Genomic DNA, 22,872 nt, shown 5'->3' with positions numbered 1-22,872 from the left:
ACAGTGGTTAAATGGTTTCAACATAGATAAGCTAGTCCTAGCTATTTAATAGCATTACCACTTATCTGAAGACAGGGGGAAAATAGACAGCCAATGTAAATAGAATGACGTAAAAACGCTAGCGTAGGAAAATCAATCTAGCATCCAACTACATGATTAGAATATATAGCGGAAAAAATAGTGATATATGGACACACAAACATGTTTTTATAGGATAAATAAAGCTTGATTCTTTATTTAATAACCTAACTGGTTCAATTTGGTTTCCAGGTTTTAGATAAAAAAATTGGCTAGGGACAAAATTTAGTGAACACAAGCAACTAAGGTGGCAAGGGTGGGCATCAAATATCAATTGAGACTATGACATGTTAAAGATAAGTCAGAATGACAATCAACCTCACAAGATCAAAAAGTTAAAAATTACAGGGCTGCATGACCTGCGAGAGTACCATCTATATAATCTTGCCTGTAGAAAAGATTTACAACACCAACATTAGAATATCTTATCAGGACAGCTAAATGATGAACGAGAATATCGTATCAGGACAGAATATCGTATCAGGACAGAATATCGTATCAGGACAGCTAAATGATAAATGAGAACATCTTATGAAGACAGCTAAATGATAAATGAGATGAGAATATCTTATCAGGAAAGCAAAAGGATAAATGAGAATATCTTATCAGGACAGCTAAATGATAAGATAAATGAGAATGTCTTAGGATAGCTAAATGAGAATATAGGATAGCTAAATGAGAATATAGGATAGCTAAATGAGAATATAGGATAGCTAAATGAGAATATAGAACAGCTACATGAGGATAGCTCAGGACAGTTCGATGAGAATATTTCATCAGGAAAGCTAAATGAGAATATGAGAATATCTTATCAGGACAAGAATTTAGAATATCTTATCAGGACTGCTAAATCATACATGAGAATATCTTATCAAGATAGTTGAATGAGAATATAGGACAGCTAAATGAGAATAGCTCAGGACAACAAAATGAGAATAGCAAATTAGGAAAGCTAAATGAGAATATATTATTAGGACAGCTAAATGAGAATATCTTATTAGGACAGCTAAATGAGAATATTAAATAAGGGCAGCTAAATGAGAATATCTTATAAGAACAGCTAAAAGAGAATATCTTATAAGGACAGCTAAATAAGAATATCTTATAAGGACAGCTAAATGAGAATATTAAATTAAGAAAGCTAAATGAGAATATAAGGGAAACATAAAAAATTTATATTCATTAGAATTGGTAATTTTGTGTTCTTATTGATTAAAAATGGTCTGTAATGTTTGGCAAATGAGGCTAGTATATTTTTAAAATCATCCTTTGAGGAACTTAATTTCATTAGGCCAAGAATTCTGACAAATAATTGAGCATCAAAGCAATCAAAGTGTCTCTTTAATTTTCTAATGTCGAACTTATTTCCTGTGCTATAATTTGCTAGAAGTGAAGTTAATGTGTTTTGTCCAACATGAAAAGGTTGTTTTAAATTCATAATAAATATATTGTTTAGAAAATGAGTAACCTTGATGTCAGGCTATTTACTAGCTATTAGATACAAGAACAAATTGTGGTTGTCTTGGTTTAAATTCCAACATTACATATCCTCCTGTTGGTTACACTCTTATTTGCCTAATCAGGGGAAAAAAATAAGATGTTGCTCTTATCATTTCACTTAGAAGAAGAAAGCAAAAAGCTTTGCCGAATTACACCAAAACATGTTGTGGAAAAAGTATTTCTAACTATTTGAAACATGTGTCTCTAACCTAATAACATCAATGACTTTAGATTTTCATGTAAGTTCTCCTACAATCAAATGATCTAACTTGTGTTTTGGATATGAAACTCATTATCATGACATTTGGTTTGTTTAAAGAGACAAGTTTGCCATCAGTCTTGCCAATTGTAGCTTTTTTTAAGGAATTATGCGATTATCATATCAATTCTGGTACTTCTGAAGGTTATTTACATATATATTTAAATCAACCCCTACAATGGCCTACCTGTTCCTTTAAATACAAATGCCCAAGCAAGAGTAATAACCAAATAGGACTGAGAATTCAAACTCAAGAATAATTTACATTGCACATAGTCACTGACTCTTGACTCAAATCTATTTGAGAGCTCATCTAATGCTGCTGATATAATGACTTCATCAGGACAGACATCAGATAGGTAGCATTAAAGAAAGAAAAAAAAACTTCATTATCAAAGATAAATAAATAGGCAGACATTTAAGTAAAGAATGGACTCAAATAAATTGATAATTAGGTATCACTGGTCATTACCAAATGGCATTAAAGTTTGTACGCTTGACCAATTACTATTGATTATTCTAACAAACCAATACTGACCAGACAGATATATTGACAGATGGTCATTCACTGGTCAATGCTCTGGTCATTTTAATACCTATATTACAGACTAGTTTATCCTATTATACTATATACTTAACATGTTAAATCATATAACTTTCATCAATGTTTTCCAGTCTCATCCAGTGCTGGATGATCCTGATAAACTAGTAAACAGACAATCATGAAAATGTAATGATCAGTATGACAGTAGTTTTGTCCACGATATATGGTACAGAACGGACATGGTTTTGATAACAGTAGTTTCAGTCTGCCACGATGCTATCTTTGCTTAAAGTTACCTCCCATCACCAAGATCAATGGGAAAAATTTTGTGAATCTTTTTTTCAAAACTGAATAAAATGTGAATCCTTGTATCAAAACTGAATAAAATGTGAATCCTTGTATCAAAACTGATTAAAATGTGAATCCTTGTATCGAAACTGAATAAAATGTGAATCCTTGTATCGAAACTGAATAAAATGTGAATCCTTGTATCAAAACTGAATAAAATGTGAATCCTTGTATCAAAACTGAATAAAATGTGAATCCTTGTATCGAAACTGAATAAAATGTGAATCCTTGTATCAAAACTGAATAAAATGTGAATCCTTGTATCAAAACTGAATAAAATGTGAATCCTTGTATCAAAACTGAATAAAATGTGAATCCTTGTATCGAAACTGAATAAAATGTCTCGAACACAATAATATGATCCAAACATGTATATGTCACTAAAAATTCAATCTTAACACAAAATGATGCAAAGACTACTTTTATGCTTATATATTAAGTTAAGAATATTATGAACACATTCTGAGTGCAGAGTTTAAGTTTGGTGAAAATATTGAAGGAGAGTTTTGAATGGAAATTTGAGTTATAGCATTTTCCGTGTAAAAAAACATACATTTCCCTATGTAGAATTTTAATCAGTTACATATTGCAATCAAATTCATAAGCAATGGAAATTTCTCTATCATACGTTTTTCAAATATGACCAAGTTATCGTGATAGATTGACATTGACAAGAAAGGTCTTCAAGCATATAATGGACATATTTTATCACACTAATGGCCTAGTAAATGGCTCATTTGATGAAATATCTCGTCATTTAGAACTAATTATTGGCCCATTAATTAGGCTTGTTTAAATATTTAGCCTGAAGATCTGCCTTTTATCATAATCATATTAGTTTGAAATAAGTTGCTATCAACTAAGACACTATTTTTGACATGTGTTATTGTCACATGAATATGTTAAACAGAATTAAATAGGTCAAAACAAACTCGAAACAAAAGATTACAAAACATCAACAAATAAATATCTAGCCTAGAATGTCAACAAAATGAATATTTATTATATTTGTCAACAAAAAAGATACTGGGAACAAATTAAAAGTTGTATGGCATATTTGATAATATCAAGACATTGGACGCTAAGCCCCTCTAATCTAAATCCCTGATAAGGAATATTAAAAAAACCTCTGCTGGGAATGAACATGATACCAAGTAAGGGTCTTACTATTGAGTCACTACAGTTAATTTATTTAAAGAACATCACTTCAACAAAGTTTATCTTTTAAAATTTGAAATATCTAATTTCTTAATTTTTTTTTTAAGAAATGGGATTCCTCTGTGATATTATTATAAAATTTTATTTGTGAAATGTGTAAGCTAAATCATGCTTTAGCTCTTAAAGATGGGTTTCCTTACATATCATTATTTTCTTATATTGCATGTAATTAAGAGTTTTAACCAATCATAAATGTCCATGTATGAACAATCTGGATAAACAAAAAAGACCTTTTGACCTTTCTTGATCGGCAACTCATTGGAATTCTGCTCGTAAATCTCTACTAATTTAGGTTATTATGAATTGATTATGGACATGTGAGACAAACTAGTATTTTTCCAAGTCATTAGAACACCTCTTCTTTCTATTTATAAATGTATTTTCATTTTCATAAATGAAAATAAGAGAACCCATCTTTAAATTAAAAAGAAAGGTTTCCAGGACTTTTATGTGCATAACTACTCTTATATGGTGTGAAAGTGAAATTTTCCTTACGTTTTACATCATGAGCACGCTTTGAAAGTGAATGTGTCACATTTATTATATCTGAATGACATTTACCACTTTGAAGAGTACCTCATTTAACCACAAAATTACTAGCTGTAAAACAAAACATCAATTTCGCTCTAATGAAACAATTTTCCTATATAAAAACAAAATGTCATGCCACCATCAAATTAATCTGGTTTTTATCTCAATTTCAATCTATATCCTGTAGAAAATCAGTGCTAGTGTCAAATTGTACTGTCTGGAAACATCAATTCCATTCTAAATACTATTTTTTATATTGATTATAATTATTCAGGTTATCTCAGTTGATCTAGTGTTTGGTTGTCTGATAGTGATAAATAGCTAGTGTTGGTGGTATATATCTTAATTGATAGCCATCACTATCACTATTCTATACATCAACAAATAGAAATAGCAAAAGGTTCAACACATGAAATGTAAGTAACTGGACGTTGCAGGTTACAGTTGGATAATATAAGACTATCAAGAATCATAATAATTTACCACAATGTATCTTGATCTATCTTGATACAAAACTACAATGCATCTTGATATATCTTGATACAAAACTACAATGTATCTTGATACATGACTATAATGTATATTGATACATGACTACAATATATTCATACAAGACTACAATGTATCATCATACAAGACTACAATGTATCTTGTTGTATCATGATATAAGACTACAATGTATCATGATACAAAACCACAATGTATTTGTGATACATGTATCTTTCTATAAGACTACCATGTATTGTGATACACTACCACAATATATCAGGCTGTAAGACTACATGTATCACGATCAATATTTAGACAAAGTAAATATCGTCAATGATACAAGGATAATTTCTTTATTTTATCTTGCTTCCCTTGACTAAAGGCTCGGTACATAAGATTAATGAACGTGTTTGATAAATTCAAGTATGAATAAGGAAATACTCAGATTTTCGCAGAAAAAATTGATTTGTATGGGAACGGAAACCACTAACGTCATCAGAGGATTAGAGAAAAATAAATCAGGAAAAACCACAACAAGTGAGCCAAGTATTTATATCCTTGTTTTAGTAGTATAGATAGTTTGTCATCTTTTATTACACAGCATCTTAAAAGACGAAAATTATATTCATTACATAAAGATAGACAGGTTTCTATTCGAAATCCCTTTCCCTATTTGAAATCCCCCTCACTATATACTTTGAAATCCCTTTCCCTATTTGAAATCCCTTTCCCTATTTGAAAACCCTTTCCCTATTTGAAATCCCTTTGCCTTTTTGAATCCCTTTCCTTATTTGAAATCCCTTTCCCTATTTGAATCCCTTTCCCTATTTGAAATCCCTTTCCCTATTTGAAACCCCTTTCCCTTTTTGAAATCCCCTTCCCTAAATACTTTGAAATCACCTTCCCTATTTGAAATCCCTTTCCCTATTTGAAATCCCTCTCCCTAAATACTTTGAAATCCATTTCCCTTTGAAATCCTTAAATGCTATGAAATACCTCTACCCAAATGTTTTAGAACCCATCTCCCTAAAAATTTTAAATCTCTCCCTAAAACCAAATTTCTCATGCGACAGTCATTGCTTGTGAAGGTCAACTTTAATGTACCTAGATCTTTAACACAATCTACAATATTTTAATCAGGTTATCCATCGTGAAAAGTTAATGATACTGAACAAGATTCAAAATATTACAGATAAACTTTTGACATTGGAGAAACAATGGATTAACAAACAGATTTATTCTGTCCAAATTGATTAATGTCTACAGATTATAGGATTATCAAAAAATGCCAAAATAATTGTTAAAATAATAGCCAACTTTAACTGATATGTTGTGTAGGATTGTCTTAAAGCCTACTACAATACATAGACAACATTATGCAAAACTTGGAATGCTACGCTACTTTGTGGTCTGTTTCAGACAAAAACTTTTGCATATTTTTTGTTTTAAATATGATATAAAATCCCCTTCAACTGAATTAAAATTTATAAATTTTGTCTGTGAAGCAGGCCCTAGGTACTGTATATACCAATTGGTGAACAATAAACCAAATCGTCATTACTAAAATAGCATAATATTGAAACTTGCATGACGTAAGGATTTACGAGGATAGCGCATTATTTTGCATTTATTAGAATGAAAGTGATTAATCGCCAACTCATAAAAGCACAGACAGTGGATTAAAAGGTAAGGAAAGGAACCTAAGGAACTCTTTGAATTGTTGAGAACAATCCGACACATTAGTTAAGTTGATGCAGTGATTAGGGTAAACTGAATCATTATTTATATAAAATAATTGGGGCAGAATAACCTTTCAGTCAACATGCACGTTTTAGATCAATGAAGATCTATAAAAGAAATCCAAACAATTATGCACACAAAAAACTACAACTCGTATGACATATAACAATATTCACATTGCTAAAGGCAATGTATAAGCTTATATTTCATTATTTGACTATAGTCATTCATGAGAATTTAACAAAAAACATTTACATCAAAATGAGTAAGGCTCATGTACACAGCAAACAAAAGGTGCATTCAGTGTCTATTGCTTCTTAGAATTCACAGTCTTTTATTCTTGTTACAAAATCCCAGCATTGGAAAAGACAGAAATTTGATTGGCTAGCGGTATTATCAAATGGATGCATGAATGCCCGTCATTAAACTCTCTAACTGATGAGGCTTTATTAAAAATAAAAGCTTATAAACAGAACGAAAGTTTGGTCTAATTTTAATGAAGACTGGTAATAGACAATGGTAAACTCTGACACCACAGAGAGAGAAATCAGAAACCTCAATCCAACTCTTTAACACTTTCAATTCATATTTTCTGTTGGGGTCAGAAGAACTGTGTTTAACACATTAGAACAATGTACAGGCTATATAGATATTAGTTCCGGCACCATTGATCGGTGAATCAATGTGACCCTTGTCATATTGTTGGATTTTTGGTGATCCACAGGACTAGTAGATATGCATGTGGAAACCACCATGTCCAATACCATCGCCAAGGTGTTCAGATCTCAAAATGGGAAGGTCATGTGTTTAACTGCCAAAATGGGAGAGACCACTCACAATACAATGTTTTCCAGAATCTTAAAGAATCAGGAGATAGTAACAAGTTACAGTACTATTCAACAAAATGCACTAGCACAGGGTTAAAGCTATGTTTACAATTCATATTAGTTCAATTCTTCATCATGTAACCATTAACTGATATACCTCCTTCAAAATCAAACTCCTAACTTCAAAACTTTCATTACAAGATGAACTTGATTGCTTCTGTGTATGTTGATCTGGGATATATATAAGGCTCCAACAAAACAAACAGAGTTGATATTAAAATATTATTAATAGTCTCACTGGTGTTGATCTTGAAACTAATGAGTCACTATTTAATTAGTTTTTATCAGGAAATATCTGTTACTGCTGATAAAGCTGCTTATTGTGTTAATAAAGACTCCCTGGAAAAACTATGCAGTTTGCAGCGCAGCATAAATCAAATCTTTTTTCCATTTGAAACTGTCAAGAGATCTTTAACAAGCATAGCCTCTAATACTAAACTGGGCCTCAGATTACTGTTAATTGCCAATGGCTGGGTGACATAAGCACATCAGCCCTTCTGACCTGAAACTCTGAATTAATCCATACCTTTCATGCAAATCGTGCATTATTGATGACTTTTGACTTAAGTTCCAAAAGTGGCATACATGGCAATGAAAACAATCCTTACAAAAATAAGGCAATTGCGACAAAGTAAATCAAATATTGGAGAGACTGAGTTGTATATCTCAAGTGTGATTAGATGAAATGAATTGAAAGTCAACACTTTACAGACTTTCAGATGAAGTGGCCATCTGCATCAGAATTTAACTCACTCACTTGTCACCTTGCAGACGCCTTGATCCTGAAGTATATAAGCTATAGCCTATAGCTTTCAAATTTATCAGGGGCTTGGATTAAGGTTAAGGGTCTGAATGTGTTTAACATGTACTGGTAATCCATTTTATATTATGATCTATGATATTACATACTCTATCTCTAGTGTATAGAATATAACTTTATTAAACCAATATAATAGAGAACACTACTGCTACTGCATCCCATTGAATATCATCAAATAATACAACAAGTGGTTCATTGTGTCAACACAGCCGAGTTTTTTCTTTCAGCTGTAGCAAATGAATGAGCATTATGAAAAAATCAATTTGTACAAGTCAAGACTGATAGTGAAAAATTCATTTAGTCTTCTAGACGAGACATTGACCGATGGCTGACAAGGTTTATGTCATCATCTTTTGATAGTATTTCTTGGCATTACTGAAAGACAAGACTGCTTTTGAGGTGACCAGGACGATATTAGGTCCAAGTTTACTCTGTACATTAGCTGATAGCTGTCAGAAAGCTATTTGTAACTACCGTAATAACATTCCACTGCATTTCATTTTCTTTAGTACCTGTATGTATGATTGTGTTAATATATTCCAATATATTCATATAAGATATTAAGGGTATTGATAGAGATAAGGGCTGAGTGGGATTTCCTGTGATCGTAGATGTTTGGCCTTGGGATATGCATCATATGCATATTAATCGAACTCCTTTTTAATATCTTTTCCAATAGGAATATACTGTTTTTTTTTTCTAAGAATGAGCATAAATACCATAATTGCATAAATCTTTTCAAAAAATAACCAACTGTGAAAAAAAGAATTTAAAATTTTTCTAATCAACATCTTCAGCTTCAAGAATATAATTTAATAACAGGAAACAATTTAATTTTCACAATAGATCCTATTCATCTATTGCTATAATGGCTTATTATCTCTTGAAACAGGAAAGACAAAAAATGAAATCTAAACAACTGTAATGCATAAAAATGTATGAATCAAACAAAAAAATCTTACCATTAAAAAAAGCTACAATTTTCTCTGGATGCTGAACTGCAGAAATCACTTGAACTGTCAATGTCAACAATATAATCCCAAGTCCAAGTGATTGAAACTGCTTGTTATTTGTTGACATCGCCATTTTTTAGCACAATGTTGCACTTTGTAAATACCTTTTACAGTTCAGATTTCCCGTTAAATACTAAGTCAACATAAACAATAGATATTTTGGTTAAAGTTCGTCCACATTTCGTGAAATAAATAAAGTCAATCCGTTCACGAAATTGACAACTCCATCACCGTATCGATAGTTGCCTATCGTTATCCACCAAGACGGGGTAATCCCTCAATACAACATGGACGATTCCATTCGTCACTTCAGGGGAGTCAGATTCGTTCTTTGATGATTTTTGTTTTCAGTTTTGCAATTTTGTCATAAAGATTTGCAAATATTTCTAATTTTTGACTTAAAGGTTTCAATCATAAAAATCATCGCAAAAAAAACCCCATAAAATGGAAGGAAAATTGAATTCGGCTAATTTTTTTTTAGACTGAGTAACCCTAATTGAAGGGAGAGAACCCTGATTGGAATACCGACACAGCACGCGACAAGTGTCTTTGAAGTTATGCCGCCAAAGTGTTAATTGATGGAGTTGTGATTAATTGCATTGGACAGAGTGTCAGAGCACCTGCCTGTTACACACTTTACACAAATCTCTTAATGCAAAATGAATGAAGATCGCCTAAATTCGTTATGAAATGAATTCTTCTAAAATTAGACTCCTGCATATCACAAAATGTGTAAGGTTCGCTTAAGCCTGATACAACAAAACGAAACAACAGTGAAACAATTATGAAAAACAGAAGAAAATAACATAGACTAGGACTCTTATAAGGACAATAATTGTGGACCAACAGTTGTCACCATTGTTCCAAACATGTAGACAATCCATGCCCGTCAAACCTCAGCCTAGCAAGAGATACAGACCTACCTACAGTCATACATGGATGTCATGGGGATAATCCAATACGGACCTTATAAATACAATAGCTTATTAAAATGCCTTTATTGAACTTTTCAAATACAAATTATTGCTAAAAATTATTTGATAGTAAAAATATTATGAATCTAAAACGTGTAGTAAATCATTAATTCCAAAATAGTAATATATCTTTTCGTGGCTACTATTTCATGTGCAATTTTGCAATAAAAGGCAAGAGTCATAAGAATATGGACGTATAATGATATAAAAAGAAATATACAATAAATAAGACAATATAAAAGCACCGATAAAAAGCAGCTCAAATTAAAAATATTTCCTAAAAACCAACTGGCCTGAAATTATAGATAGATTTGTTGACTTGTTCCAAAAGTCCTTTGTTTCATAGGTAAATTGCTGGAATACCATGATTTTTCAGAAGCCATGAATTTTGAGTAGAAAAACTGGAACCAAGACAATTTGACTACAAATATTTACAATAAATTTAGTAATTCAGCCACGATTCAAGATTTCAATATTTCAAGAAGTATAGAAAAAAAACATTGAGACATACTAGATATGGAAATAGAAATAGTATAAATAAATTTAAATAAAGTTGAGATTCATTTTCATTGTTTTCTCTTTGTCCGAAACTGACTATATTATACCAGACATTTTTTCAGAATCTGCTGGAAATGTCTGGTAAATTAAGCCCTGTATTCCAACCTTCCAACACATATGGTGGTAGTTTTTTTTTTATGCATGATTCAAAAATATATACATCAAAACTAAAAAAATTTGGAACTCTCTCTCTCTCATTTTAGTTCACATTATTTTGCTAAAGAATCTGTTTCAGCCAAATTTCAAGTTTGCATTAACCAACTTAAAAACATGATTTTTCGTTGAAAATTGAAAAGATATACCAGTAAATCTATCAAGAACACAACCATAAACTCAAAGAGCTGACAAACAAAGCTAATAAATGATAACTTTTCTTATAGGATATATTTCACAACTAAAAACGCAATTCACTATGTCGTTAAAACTAGTAACATCTATTGGACCAAAGTGTGTCCTTTGGAGACTTTGTATTGCTTGAGCATGGGCATTTCATTGATATTAAAGCCATTCTCTAAATTGTCAAAGCAACAAAAAGCTCTACTTTGATGCACGACATTGTGAATTACATCTAAAATCTTAACAAACTAAATTAACAAATCATGCAGAAATTATAAAATATAATCATAAAATATAGTACATCATTATCCCATTGGACCGAGTTATGGTATTTAAACACTATACAAAATTAACAGTAAACCAATCACTATGGTTACAATATCAAACTTTCAACTTGAAGCAGTGAAAATACGTTTTTGGTAATAAGTTATGTTTCCGTCTGAAACTCAATTCAGTGACAGAAATTAAAACAACCAAAAGGCAGGAAAATTTGTTCAACACTCTGTATCAAAATTTGCCAAAAAATGTCTGACAATAAGTTCTTACCATTCTTTAATGTCCTCTGTAGGCAGTGAATAGCAAGAGTTTCTGTGAGTATAGGACATTATTTGAGGTACCCGTACATAACTTTTGATCTTAAAACAGTTCAAAGTATTAGTTTTTCCTGAACCCTTCCTTTGACATGTAACCATAGTGATTTGTTTTGACTGTGTAGTGGGTGTCTATACTAATCTTAACTAAGGTGTCAGACTACGAGTATCAAAAATCAGGTCTACAATAATTACTTCAATAATTCAAATATATAATATACAAATTGTACAGTATCAAGCTTTAGATATATTACACTAATTAGGCCTAATTCCAATCCCAAGGTCCTATATTTTTGGAATAATATGTTTGATTGGTAATTCAAAAAATTCGACCTGGAGTTATTCCCCTTATACAAACTCGTAAGTTTTTGAGTCAAAATTGACACAACCTATCAGCTAAGTTGTATTGAAATTAGGCCTTAGCTTACATCTTAATATTATGCTTCATAAACTAGACATTACTAATTCAACCCAAAAATATTTCTGAAATGATGCATTTTGGAAACAAAAATAGATTTCAATTGCGTCAAGAAATTTGATGACTACCATTAGTCAAATTTTGACATTTAGCAATAAATTACACTCAATATGACAGCAAATTTTGAATAATATGTATTTTCCAGACATATGCAAGATGTTTATGTATATTTCATTGTCAATAAATCCTGAACCATTCCATTTTATATCCAACCAATTAATAATATAAACATAATCTTCTTCACAATCTTCATAATATGATCTTGAGTTTTAAAGATGTTGTTGGTATTAAAGATATTTTAAAGATATTTATCATTATTTATGCTACAGCAAAGACTATTATCATAATGATAGTGACAATGGTTGTAATAACTACGTGTAAGAATAACATAAATTTCTTGAATCTTCGACCCTGAAAAACAAAGTATTGTATTGTTAACATAATGCAAATACATACATTGACCTAACCTGATGACCTCTGCCGTAACCAACCAAATTCCTTCACTCTCTCACAAAATCCCAGCACTGGAGAGGGCAGGAATTTGATTGGTTAAAGCAAGAGTCATCAGGTTTGCTCAAAAGGTTATTGTGACGATTGTTCAAGAGGCCTGTCTTTAGACCCTAACTGATGTGGATATGTTTAAAATAAAAGCTAATGTAAAACGGAATGAACGTATATTGTTTTAAATGTAAGAACTTGTTTTAGGATGTTTGAGATGCATCTAAATGAAAGCACTGGCCTAGAACTTGTGTTCATATACTTACAACTGGCTCTGGTTCTGGGATGTAAAGTTTTGGATTTTCTCTTTTTTGAAATTCATACTTCTTTCTTCTCTCTACAAAAAGACATAATTAACAGTTAACAAATTTATGATGTAAGCCCTTTTTAGGCAACTCCACACAAGCCATTTCTTTCAGATTATTTCTTCTTTTATATTGTCCATGTGAAATTCAAATTTCCAATTTCTATACAATGAAATATACACACCCATCTTATCCAAATTTTCATTTAAGACCATCCAAAACTACCAAAACGTAATCAATGCCCCCTAGCCTCTCTAATAAATTACATTGTCTTAAATGCTTACCTTTGTTCTTCTTGTGGGTACAACATTGGTGTACTTCTAATGTCAATTCAATAACAATATGAGCTATAGCCCAAATAACAACAATCCAGGTAGCCCACCATGGTACCATAGCCTTACCAAACTCCATACCAATAAATATCTGAGGAACTGTAATATAAACAATATCCAAGTAAGTGAAACCCTTAGATGGAATATCTCAGTTGAAAGCCAATTGGAATGTCGTCTACTGGGCCATTGGTTGAGCCCCCATAAGGTAAGAATATTCAATTCATGTTTCATATCTGTGATAGTGTAGTTTGCAGTTGACTTTTCAGACTTCATATTTTGATCAGTTTTGAATTTAGGTCACTGTGACTCATGTTTATATCCTTGTTATATTATTTTTGTTCAAATGTGCCAAAAAATTGCAATTGACATCTTTAAAAAATATGGAGTTAATGTGTTGAAATATCTTTTCAATTGAGACAATAATGAAGTTATAAAAAGTTTTAGTTATCAAACAACTTACTAGATAAAACAGTAGCAATAGTACCAAAAGCCCAGTGAAACCAGTTAAATACCGGACGACATCTACTATCTTCATCAGGTCTCAATAACGCTAGGATTGGCTGAAATAAAAAAAACATACATCTCTATCACAATTTTGTCAAAACAATTTTTTCTTTTTTACACTTTACAGTAAATTTGAACAATTTTTCATACATTCTAGCCTCTTGATGCCATAACCATTGATTGCAATATTATCTATATCTAAATATTTGTGAGAGTTACTTTAAGCTTTTGCCTTAAGTGAATAGAGGCCTTCATTACTGATACTTACATTGATAAGAATACAGACAAACATAATAATACCAAGTATAGGATGAGCCTTGGCAGGTAACTCAGGGAACTGAAACATATAGTACATAACATTAAAACTATTAGACTAAAAATTCAAAAATTATCTCTGGGTTAAGGATCAACCTTAGCAAAGGTTAAAACAGTAAATAATATAAGTTGGTCATACTGACACGGTAGGTGCAATTAATCATTCAGGTTAGACAATAACTTGAGGTCTATTTGCTACAAGCTGTTTTTCAAATTCGTTTCCTAAAAGGACTAAAAAGTAAGTTACCTCACTATAGCCACCAGCTTCAACAAAGATCAAAATAAATCCTATAAATGTCAACAAGAAACACATAGCCATGAAGTTAAAATGAGTCTGAAAAACAACAGAAGCATATATTAATAGTTAAAGAAATGATTCCTTCTTTTATACTTTTTGTGAATATATTTGTAATAGTACAATTTGGACAATGGCAAAAAACAAGATGTGACATGACTACACACAAAAGTCCATGCAATTGAAATGACTTTGCGGGAAGTGACCTCATAAGTAAGACATACTATAATAAATCTAGACATGGATTTTCACTTATATAAGAAAAGTAAATGACAAATCAGGCACACTTACCACAAACCAGTAGCGTTGTTCATAAAATCTTCTATTAGGCCACATTGTCTTGAAATATTTAGTCATAATCAAAGCAATGGAAGCAAAGAATACCCAGGCCAAAAACATCAGGCATGCTGAAAAAAAAAAAACAAATATATATGAAGTCATGATGAAGTCAAAGTTGAAATAAGTCAAATAAATACAGCTGTCAATTGAAGTGGATGGACAGCCCACAAAAACATCATCATGAAGGCTGTGTCGATAGAGTAGTGAACATAAGAAAACCTTGTACATAAAAAGGTACCACTTACCATGAGCTTTTACTAAAGGATAACTAGATCTACCATTAATATTACTATTGATTCTCAGATCTACTTTAGATGGTGATACCCAGGGTAATTCATAGGCTCCTACTCCATGTCTCAATAGATTACCTGAAATTTTTAAATCATATGGTGAAATTCCAGTAACATCATGATTCAGGTTCAGTTAAATACTCCTAAAACAAAGCTTGATATCACATGACAAGAGACAAAAAAACACCCCTTTACTCTGAAAATTAGCTCTACTAAACATAAATACAGTGGTATATTGACAGCAAGAATGAATGTGTGGATGAGTTCAGTAGAAAAATGTGGGGGTTTCAATTACAAAACTGTACGTGGAATTGTGGTTTCAGAGCTTAAAGTTTTAAACTTCAAAGAAGTCCTTGGCTAGAAGATGTAAAATGAATTACTGGACAAGATTAAAATGAAACACATACCTTTAGAGGCAGTACCAGAAGCAATCATCAAATACCAAGAATTTCCCTGTAAATGATTGACTCTCCAATCACCAACTGGGTATTTCTGTCTCCACACTCTACATCTAATCCGTTTTAATTCATAATTATTATTTGATCCCTCTTCTTTTACAATACCAATTTTAGGCTGCAGAAACATAATAGGAATTATATCTTTCACAGAAAAATGAAATGCTTAATTGTAAATAATTTTTTGAGGATTGAAATTTTATTTTACATTTGAAAAGTAGTTGAATTTTACAAAAGCAAAAAGCAATGCTGCTTTAAGCTTAAAACAAAGTTGACAATTGCTACCTATCCACACACAAATTAAATCAACAGACATAATAAATGATATGCTGCAAGCTAGCTAAATCTGAACTAAGGAAAGAGTTCAATGTATACTTACGTCAGGTAACCGAACATTCTTATTAGGTGAACCATAATTATAGGACATAAATACTTCAGTTCTACCAGTCTGAGAATTATGTACACATTCCATAACAGAGTCATCTCCCTTTAAATAGATAATGCAGACGTACAATACATTGCCACATAACATCCATAACATATTTTATAAGTTAAAAGATTTCATTGTTATTGACAGAACAATTGAAAAATTGCTAGATTTGGTAGCCTTGATGCTTTTTTGGGATGCGCCTAGCTGACCGTTCTGATTTCTCATTTGACATCAGTGGTTCATGTTTTTCAAGAAAAGCTTCCGAGATTATGAATCCACCATCACAAATTCACCATTGAAGTCATCTGGTTTCTGATGCACAAACAAAGACTTGAATACCTTTTTACATGTTGATATATTGACAAAGAATCTGAAATCAACCACTGAAATTGTTTTCCTCTGTGTTGGACACAAAAAGTGCCATTTTGTTTCATGTTATGAAATCAACCAATCTTACCATGTAGGTATCATTTGAGAAACCAATAGCAATGTATTTATCATCTAAACCTTCAGTATAAGCACCCATCTCAAACAATACAACTTTTCCCAAGTCTTTCCAAGTAACTATATATCTACAATATGGTTCCCAACATCCTTCTGGTACTCTGTAGCAACCCTTTGATTTACCACATTCAGCTGTATTGATAGGATCTATCATCTATAAGAAAATATTTAATAGTGATATTTGCACCAGATTATACTTGATGAACATTATTCACCATTTCAAGGAGAATTCAATGCACTCATATTTCTTTTCTGTAATGTTGTTGTGCATCAAAGAAATGCTATAATGCTAAATTAGCAAAAACAACATAATTTTCTCAGATACAGTCCTTTAAAAATCAGGTAATAGACCTGAATACTTTTCAGTATTAAATCTGACGATTGGTTCGGGTACAATTGAACAAAAGTCTACATGACCAATTCAATGTCTTTAAGGTTATGGCATTTTGAAAATCCACATGCATCCAATACGGTTTATCTGTAGTAACTGTCCAAGTTTTCAAGGATCTGTGCAAACCCTCAAAAATCTGGCAAATCTTACCTTTTCAAACATTGGTTCGTTACTTGGAATTGGTGGTGCTCTAGGATCACGGATGATAACAGATTTTTCACGAACCCAATATTTCACATTATCCACAATAAATGATGCTCTGAATTCAATATGTCCCAGGTAATCAGTAGACGTCCATACTAGTTTGACAGGTGATTGTATATCTTGTCTTCTTACTGTACGTAAAGCTTTCTGTAATAGGTATATAATACATAAAAATCTCTAATTCTGATGAAAATGAGATATACCTATTAAAATGCAATAGAATGAATGATGTTGTAGGATTTAAGATTACATCAGATGTTAGATTAAGCTGGAATTGACATATATTTGACATCAATTGCTGTGCTGCTGAAATTTGATGTCTTCTGTCCACTGCTGATGAAATTAAGATACATTGGAAGCCCACTGCTGATGTAATTAAGACACATTTGATGCCCACTGCTGATGTAATTAAGACACATTTGATGCCCACTGCTGATGTAATTAAGATACATTTGATGCCCACTACTGATGTAATTTAAATACATTTGATGCCCACTGCTGATGTAATTTAAATACATTTGATGCCCACTGCTGATGAAATTTAAGATACATTTGATGCCCACTGCTGATGAAATTAAAGATACATTTGATGACCACTGCTGATGAAATTAAAGATACATTTGATGCCCACTGCTGATGAAATAAAAGACACATTTGATATCACCAAAGTCATGTAAAAACAACTTACACCATAGGGACTTAAACAATCTTCCAAGACTTCAAGTGATCCCAAAAGAGTAAACATTCCAATAGCTTCTTTAGTATTTAATCTTTTATCAACACGATAAGCAATCACCATAAATGCTTTAAATTCATAGCCAGCTTCGGCTGTTAAATTCACTGAAATATCAAATTAAGATTGATAAGCTTCAAGGACTATTTGAAGGGATTTATAACAGCTTTTATCTACGCAATCAGCAGAGACACGAGTTGTCTACTGGTCGTCAAGTAGTCTCCAGATCAGTGAGACAGGCCCTTTAATTAAACACCCCAAGGAATCTGTCAAAAATTTTAACTTATGAAGTGAGTAAAATCATGCAAAAACATGATTACCACATGCACACAATCATGGCTTAAAAAAAAAATGGCTACTTACACTGTACTTCCTCTCCTGGATTATAAATACGTTTATTGACTACAATATGAAAGGGTGAGGGTACACGTTGAGGTTCCGAGGTTAAAGGTGCATTATCAGGATGTAAATCACTACATCTACAACAATTGGTAGATGATAATAAAGGATTATAGCCCATAGCTAACTGAGCCATCAGGGCCAGAGCCACCAAAATGGCTGTTACTTTCATTTTGGTCCTTTCTTCTTACAACTACTTCTACTGAAAGTACAAAAAGAGTCAATTTATCATATTGTTCAGAAAGACACAGACGTTTTTCATGAGGAAATATTTTTCAATAGAACTGCCCTGCTTAACAGTACTGAGCCTGCACTCAAAAACAAGCAAAGAACAACAGAATCACAGTATATAGCTTGAGCAGGCACGGGAAAAACAAAACAATAGAAGTGCCATTAATAACTAATCCAAGGTTGGCTTCTCCTCTGTGTATATCATATTGACAATGAGGAATATAATCTATAAGTATAGAAACCACAAGAAGAAAACAGATACATTCTATCAGTCTGGTATTTTTCTATCTATTTATGAGATGGGTTCTATAAAACTACTGTAATGTATTATGACCAGGCTACCAGATAATGATAATTATATTGAATAATGATAAAATCTGACTCATCCTCTAATATCCCTCGCTGAACTCACTCTTGATAGAAATACAAATTAAACAATATTTAGATTCTACAAATAATACGTTAATGGCATTAATTGGGATCAGAAGTTAATTCTTTTAAATGACGCTAATAAAAACATATGCTCCTGGTGAATAACAATAAAAAAAAATCCCAAAAAAGACCATATTTTCAATTCTGCAAAAGAAACCTTGTGTTGACTGGTGATATTTCAAATCAAGGTTGATTTTAAACAATAAAATGGAGACAATGGAGTTTTACACCCTATTTGCAAAGTGTAACTGTAAGCTTACAACGTAGGAAATTTAGCATAAATGTTTTCCAATTGATGAACCTAAATAGACTAAGGTAGTATATATGCATCCCATCCTATATTTTTAAATAATGAAACACTATATAGTTTATATGTAAAGTTATTATAAAGCGTAGGAAGTAGCTTGTAGTGCTATTTATATATAATATAAGAGATAGATGTACTATATTCCCTTATGTCAATACCACCAAGCATAATATGCCAGGGTGTCTGTCTGTCCCTCCCATTAATCTTCTGTGAAAAACAATCTGAAATCATTCTACCATTCCCATATATCATTAACATGGAATGTGACCATACTGTCACAAATCACATTTAGGTCAAATAACATTTGAGACATTGATATCCTAATATGCAATTCTGAAATTCCAACGAAATTTCATGGTAATCGAAATGGCATAAAAGTGTCCCTGAAACATGTTTATTGACTTTGAAATCCTTATCAAAGACAAAAGGTATAAAAATAGAACTAAGAATAGCATCAATAGTACTGATAGAGGCAGCAATAGAACTTATAAGGAATTCAATTTAACCAATAATTGCATCAATAATGTACCAGTAATCAATGAGTATAAACTTATTCAGAAAATGCAAACAATATGAAAATCTCTGAAATACCTGACCCAGTTACTTATGTCAGTTAAAATAACAAGTTTATCTAGTTATTAAATATGTTATATACATGTCAAACTTGAAATACGGCAAATTTAATACCAAAAAAACATTTCTTAATGTCTTTATATTGGACTAACCATTTGCTGTATTAGTTTTATTTCAAGGACATTTTTTTGCATTGAAATCCAATTATTTTGACATCACCTACAGGCTTTAATAATTCGATAGAAACTTTTGGGTCAAAACAAAAATTTACGAAATTGAGCTCATACGTGGTAACAGAAATAGAACACTAAGCTTAAACTGACTTCACTCACTGATTCTTTTACTGTACTCGTACCAAACTAAAGCTTAAAACCAAACTCATATTTAATTGCAACATGAGTATATATTGAGTAAAATGGGCTCTGACGACAGAGCAAATATTAAACAAATTCAAAATACCCTGAGTTAGTTTTGGTACCAATTTGTATGGAATATAAAGTTAGGTTTGTTATTATCACCTGTATCTTATTGAAACGCTGCCAAATGACAAGATATTCCACATGCTAGGAGTGAGGTCATCTGTGATGAATTATGACAAGCAGAAATCAAGGATGATTCTTTTCCTTTTATTTTCAATATTAGGTAGATTTGGTTGAAAAGGTAATGAGAGAGAGGGATAGGGGGACAAAAAAATTTGCCATGTTTTTATTTTGGTACACCTTTCATGGTTTGTTGACGAATTGTTAAGTAACTAAAAGCCAGATTTTGATTATTAAAGTGTTATGGAGCTAAAACTGAGTCAAGAGTCAAGCCTGTATGATTTTTTTTTTTCATTATTGTATATATAGGTGTTATAAGCTAACTTTGTTATTGTTGTCAAAAGGATTGTCTAATAAAGATTTTTATATTATGAAACTAGGATGGTGAACCCCATCAAATTGGAGCACATATACATAATAGAAATTTAACAAGAATTTCCTTCCCCAGTCGAAATAAATAAAAGATCATCCCCTATGAAGCAATGAGTATAATACTGTATGTAATGATATACATATATCATTATCAAAAACAATGTGAAGCTAAAAACAGGAAACTAAAAGGCATTTCCTCCCAATCCAAAATCAGTTATAGATACACACTCCATTCATGGTAATCAAAGAGTCTATTTTCAGACACTATTTCAACCCTATAACAAATTTCTTTCATTTTTATATATTGACAAATACAGTTTCTCTTTTATTTTCTGAAAAATTTTGTTTGATTTAAAGGGACAGATGCGCCACTCAGAAACGTGAATTTTTTAGCCAAGTCAATCAGTGATAATGTTCACAGCTCACCGTCAAAATTTGAGCCTTCAATCCCATGTATGTCCAGAAATATCTGCATTTGAATGTTAAAATGAAGATTCGTCATTATAGGGTAAATATTTTAAGAAAATATATATATAGAAATAGTTAGTAAAATTCCTAGTTTGAAGTATTTTTAAAGGAACTATGCTATTTTCGTACATGTCTAGTACTTCTGAAGACTGTTTACATATTTTCAAGACTCAAATCAACCAACCAAAATGTCCCTTTAAATTTTTCGTAAGATCAAATTTTACTTGGATAGAACAGTAGCATGTGAATTCTATATTGGGATACATATAAGTGAATTAAGAATTGTAATATACTGCTCTACACTTGATGCACTGAGCACTATTTTAACAGTAAAAATATTTCTTATTGTGAAAACGAATTTACATTAATGTACAGTATAGCTTACTTTGTCAAGGTACAATAGACCAATGGTTAAATAAATCAAAGCAAATGACCATCTGTGAAAAATAAACCTTCACCTGATGGAATTTAAGATTATTTTAGATAAAACATCAGAAACACTCTCTCATGTTGTACATTTAACTACCATCACACTTTCAATTCTTCCCAAAATACTCAGAGAATTCTATTAATAGAACATTCCTACCACTTGGATCCCATCTCGCAACCCTAATAAATACTTCCACCAAAAACATAGAATTCTGTTACATCTTATCAATTCCATTTACTTGTTCTTACCAATAATCTGTTAATCCCTATTAATCCACTTCAAAATCTAATAATCTATCCTATTTACACTCAAACCATTCACCCAGCCACCATACTAGCAATGTATAGGGTTTCACTCCCATATAAGGCACAACGACCTTTCAACTTTGACATATAAGTGACCTAGTGAATCAGACCCTCCCACCTAGTGTTTGTTAGAACTAGTAGAGTGAGTCTACAGTACTATATAACTGACAGTTGCCTTACACTCCTTTAACACCGGTTTTTACCTACCCACATCAAACAAATATTCAAACCTAGCAGACACACTTTTTATTTAAAGGTCATCAAAAAAACGATGCACCTGTTTTGTTTTCAAGCATTATAGCTGACTTTTTATTAAATATTTGTAAGCTAATTTTTGTAATTCGATAAAGAATTTGTTGCGTTTTAACATCAATCTATTTGTAATAAATCAAATAAGCTGAATGAATTTTCGCAATAAACCTACTATAAATAAGTTCAACATCAGTACCTTACAGTGGGCAATTTTTTTTTAGTACATCTATTGTGAATTTATAATATTATTTATATATATATATATATATATTATAGTTTATTGCAATTGTTCTTCATAATTGTGAACAGAATGAATTTACTTTGTTTTGGACATAATAATATTCTCTATGAAATTGTTTTGTTTATGATTGAGGAAAAAATTTTTGTATACCATTAAACTATCAGTTTCCCAATATGAAAAAAAAATTGCATATAAACTGACCTATTTTTGCCTAAAGGAGTTGTATAGTTATACATAAAGAATGTAACCACCTACAATAACTAGATATAGTTGAATGGAGAACAGGCGTAATTGACCTTAGATATGTTTTCGAATTTGTAATGATAAAGTTATGTATCTAGGTCACTGTCTATAATAAAACAGTT

General features: G+C 31.5%; 1 protein-coding gene across 1 annotated transcript; it reads right to left on the bottom strand.

Moving 5' to 3' along the window:
* Positions 1-12,681: 12,681 nt before the first annotated feature.
* LOTGIDRAFT_237623 (hypothetical protein) lies at positions 12,682-22,032 on the bottom strand (the record flags this gene model as incomplete). The annotated part of the gene is made up of 15 exons (XM_009047478.1): positions 21,958-22,032; positions 18,322-18,556; positions 17,914-18,065; positions 17,172-17,372; positions 16,584-16,784; positions 16,076-16,183; positions 15,649-15,814; positions 15,197-15,319; positions 14,904-15,019; positions 14,565-14,651; positions 14,271-14,339; positions 13,959-14,058; positions 13,451-13,597; positions 13,128-13,198; positions 12,682-12,774 (listed from the first exon to the last, which is right to left on the bottom strand). Exons 2-15 carry the CDS (start codon positions 18,527-18,529, stop codon positions 12,682-12,684), a joined length of 1,842 nt encoding a protein of 613 aa, XP_009045726.1. The 5' UTR covers positions 18,530-18,556; positions 21,958-22,032.
* Between the last annotated feature and the right edge of the window lie 840 nt (positions 22,033-22,872).

This window comes from Lottia gigantea, assembly GCF_000327385.1.
Source record: "Lottia gigantea unplaced genomic scaffold LOTGIsca_112, whole genome shotgun sequence".
In the NCBI taxonomy this organism is placed as follows: domain Eukaryota; kingdom Metazoa; phylum Mollusca; class Gastropoda; family Lottiidae; genus Lottia; species Lottia gigantea.
The sequence above is the reverse complement of the archived record's forward strand: the minus strand, read 5'-3'. Positions and strand labels throughout refer to the sequence as shown.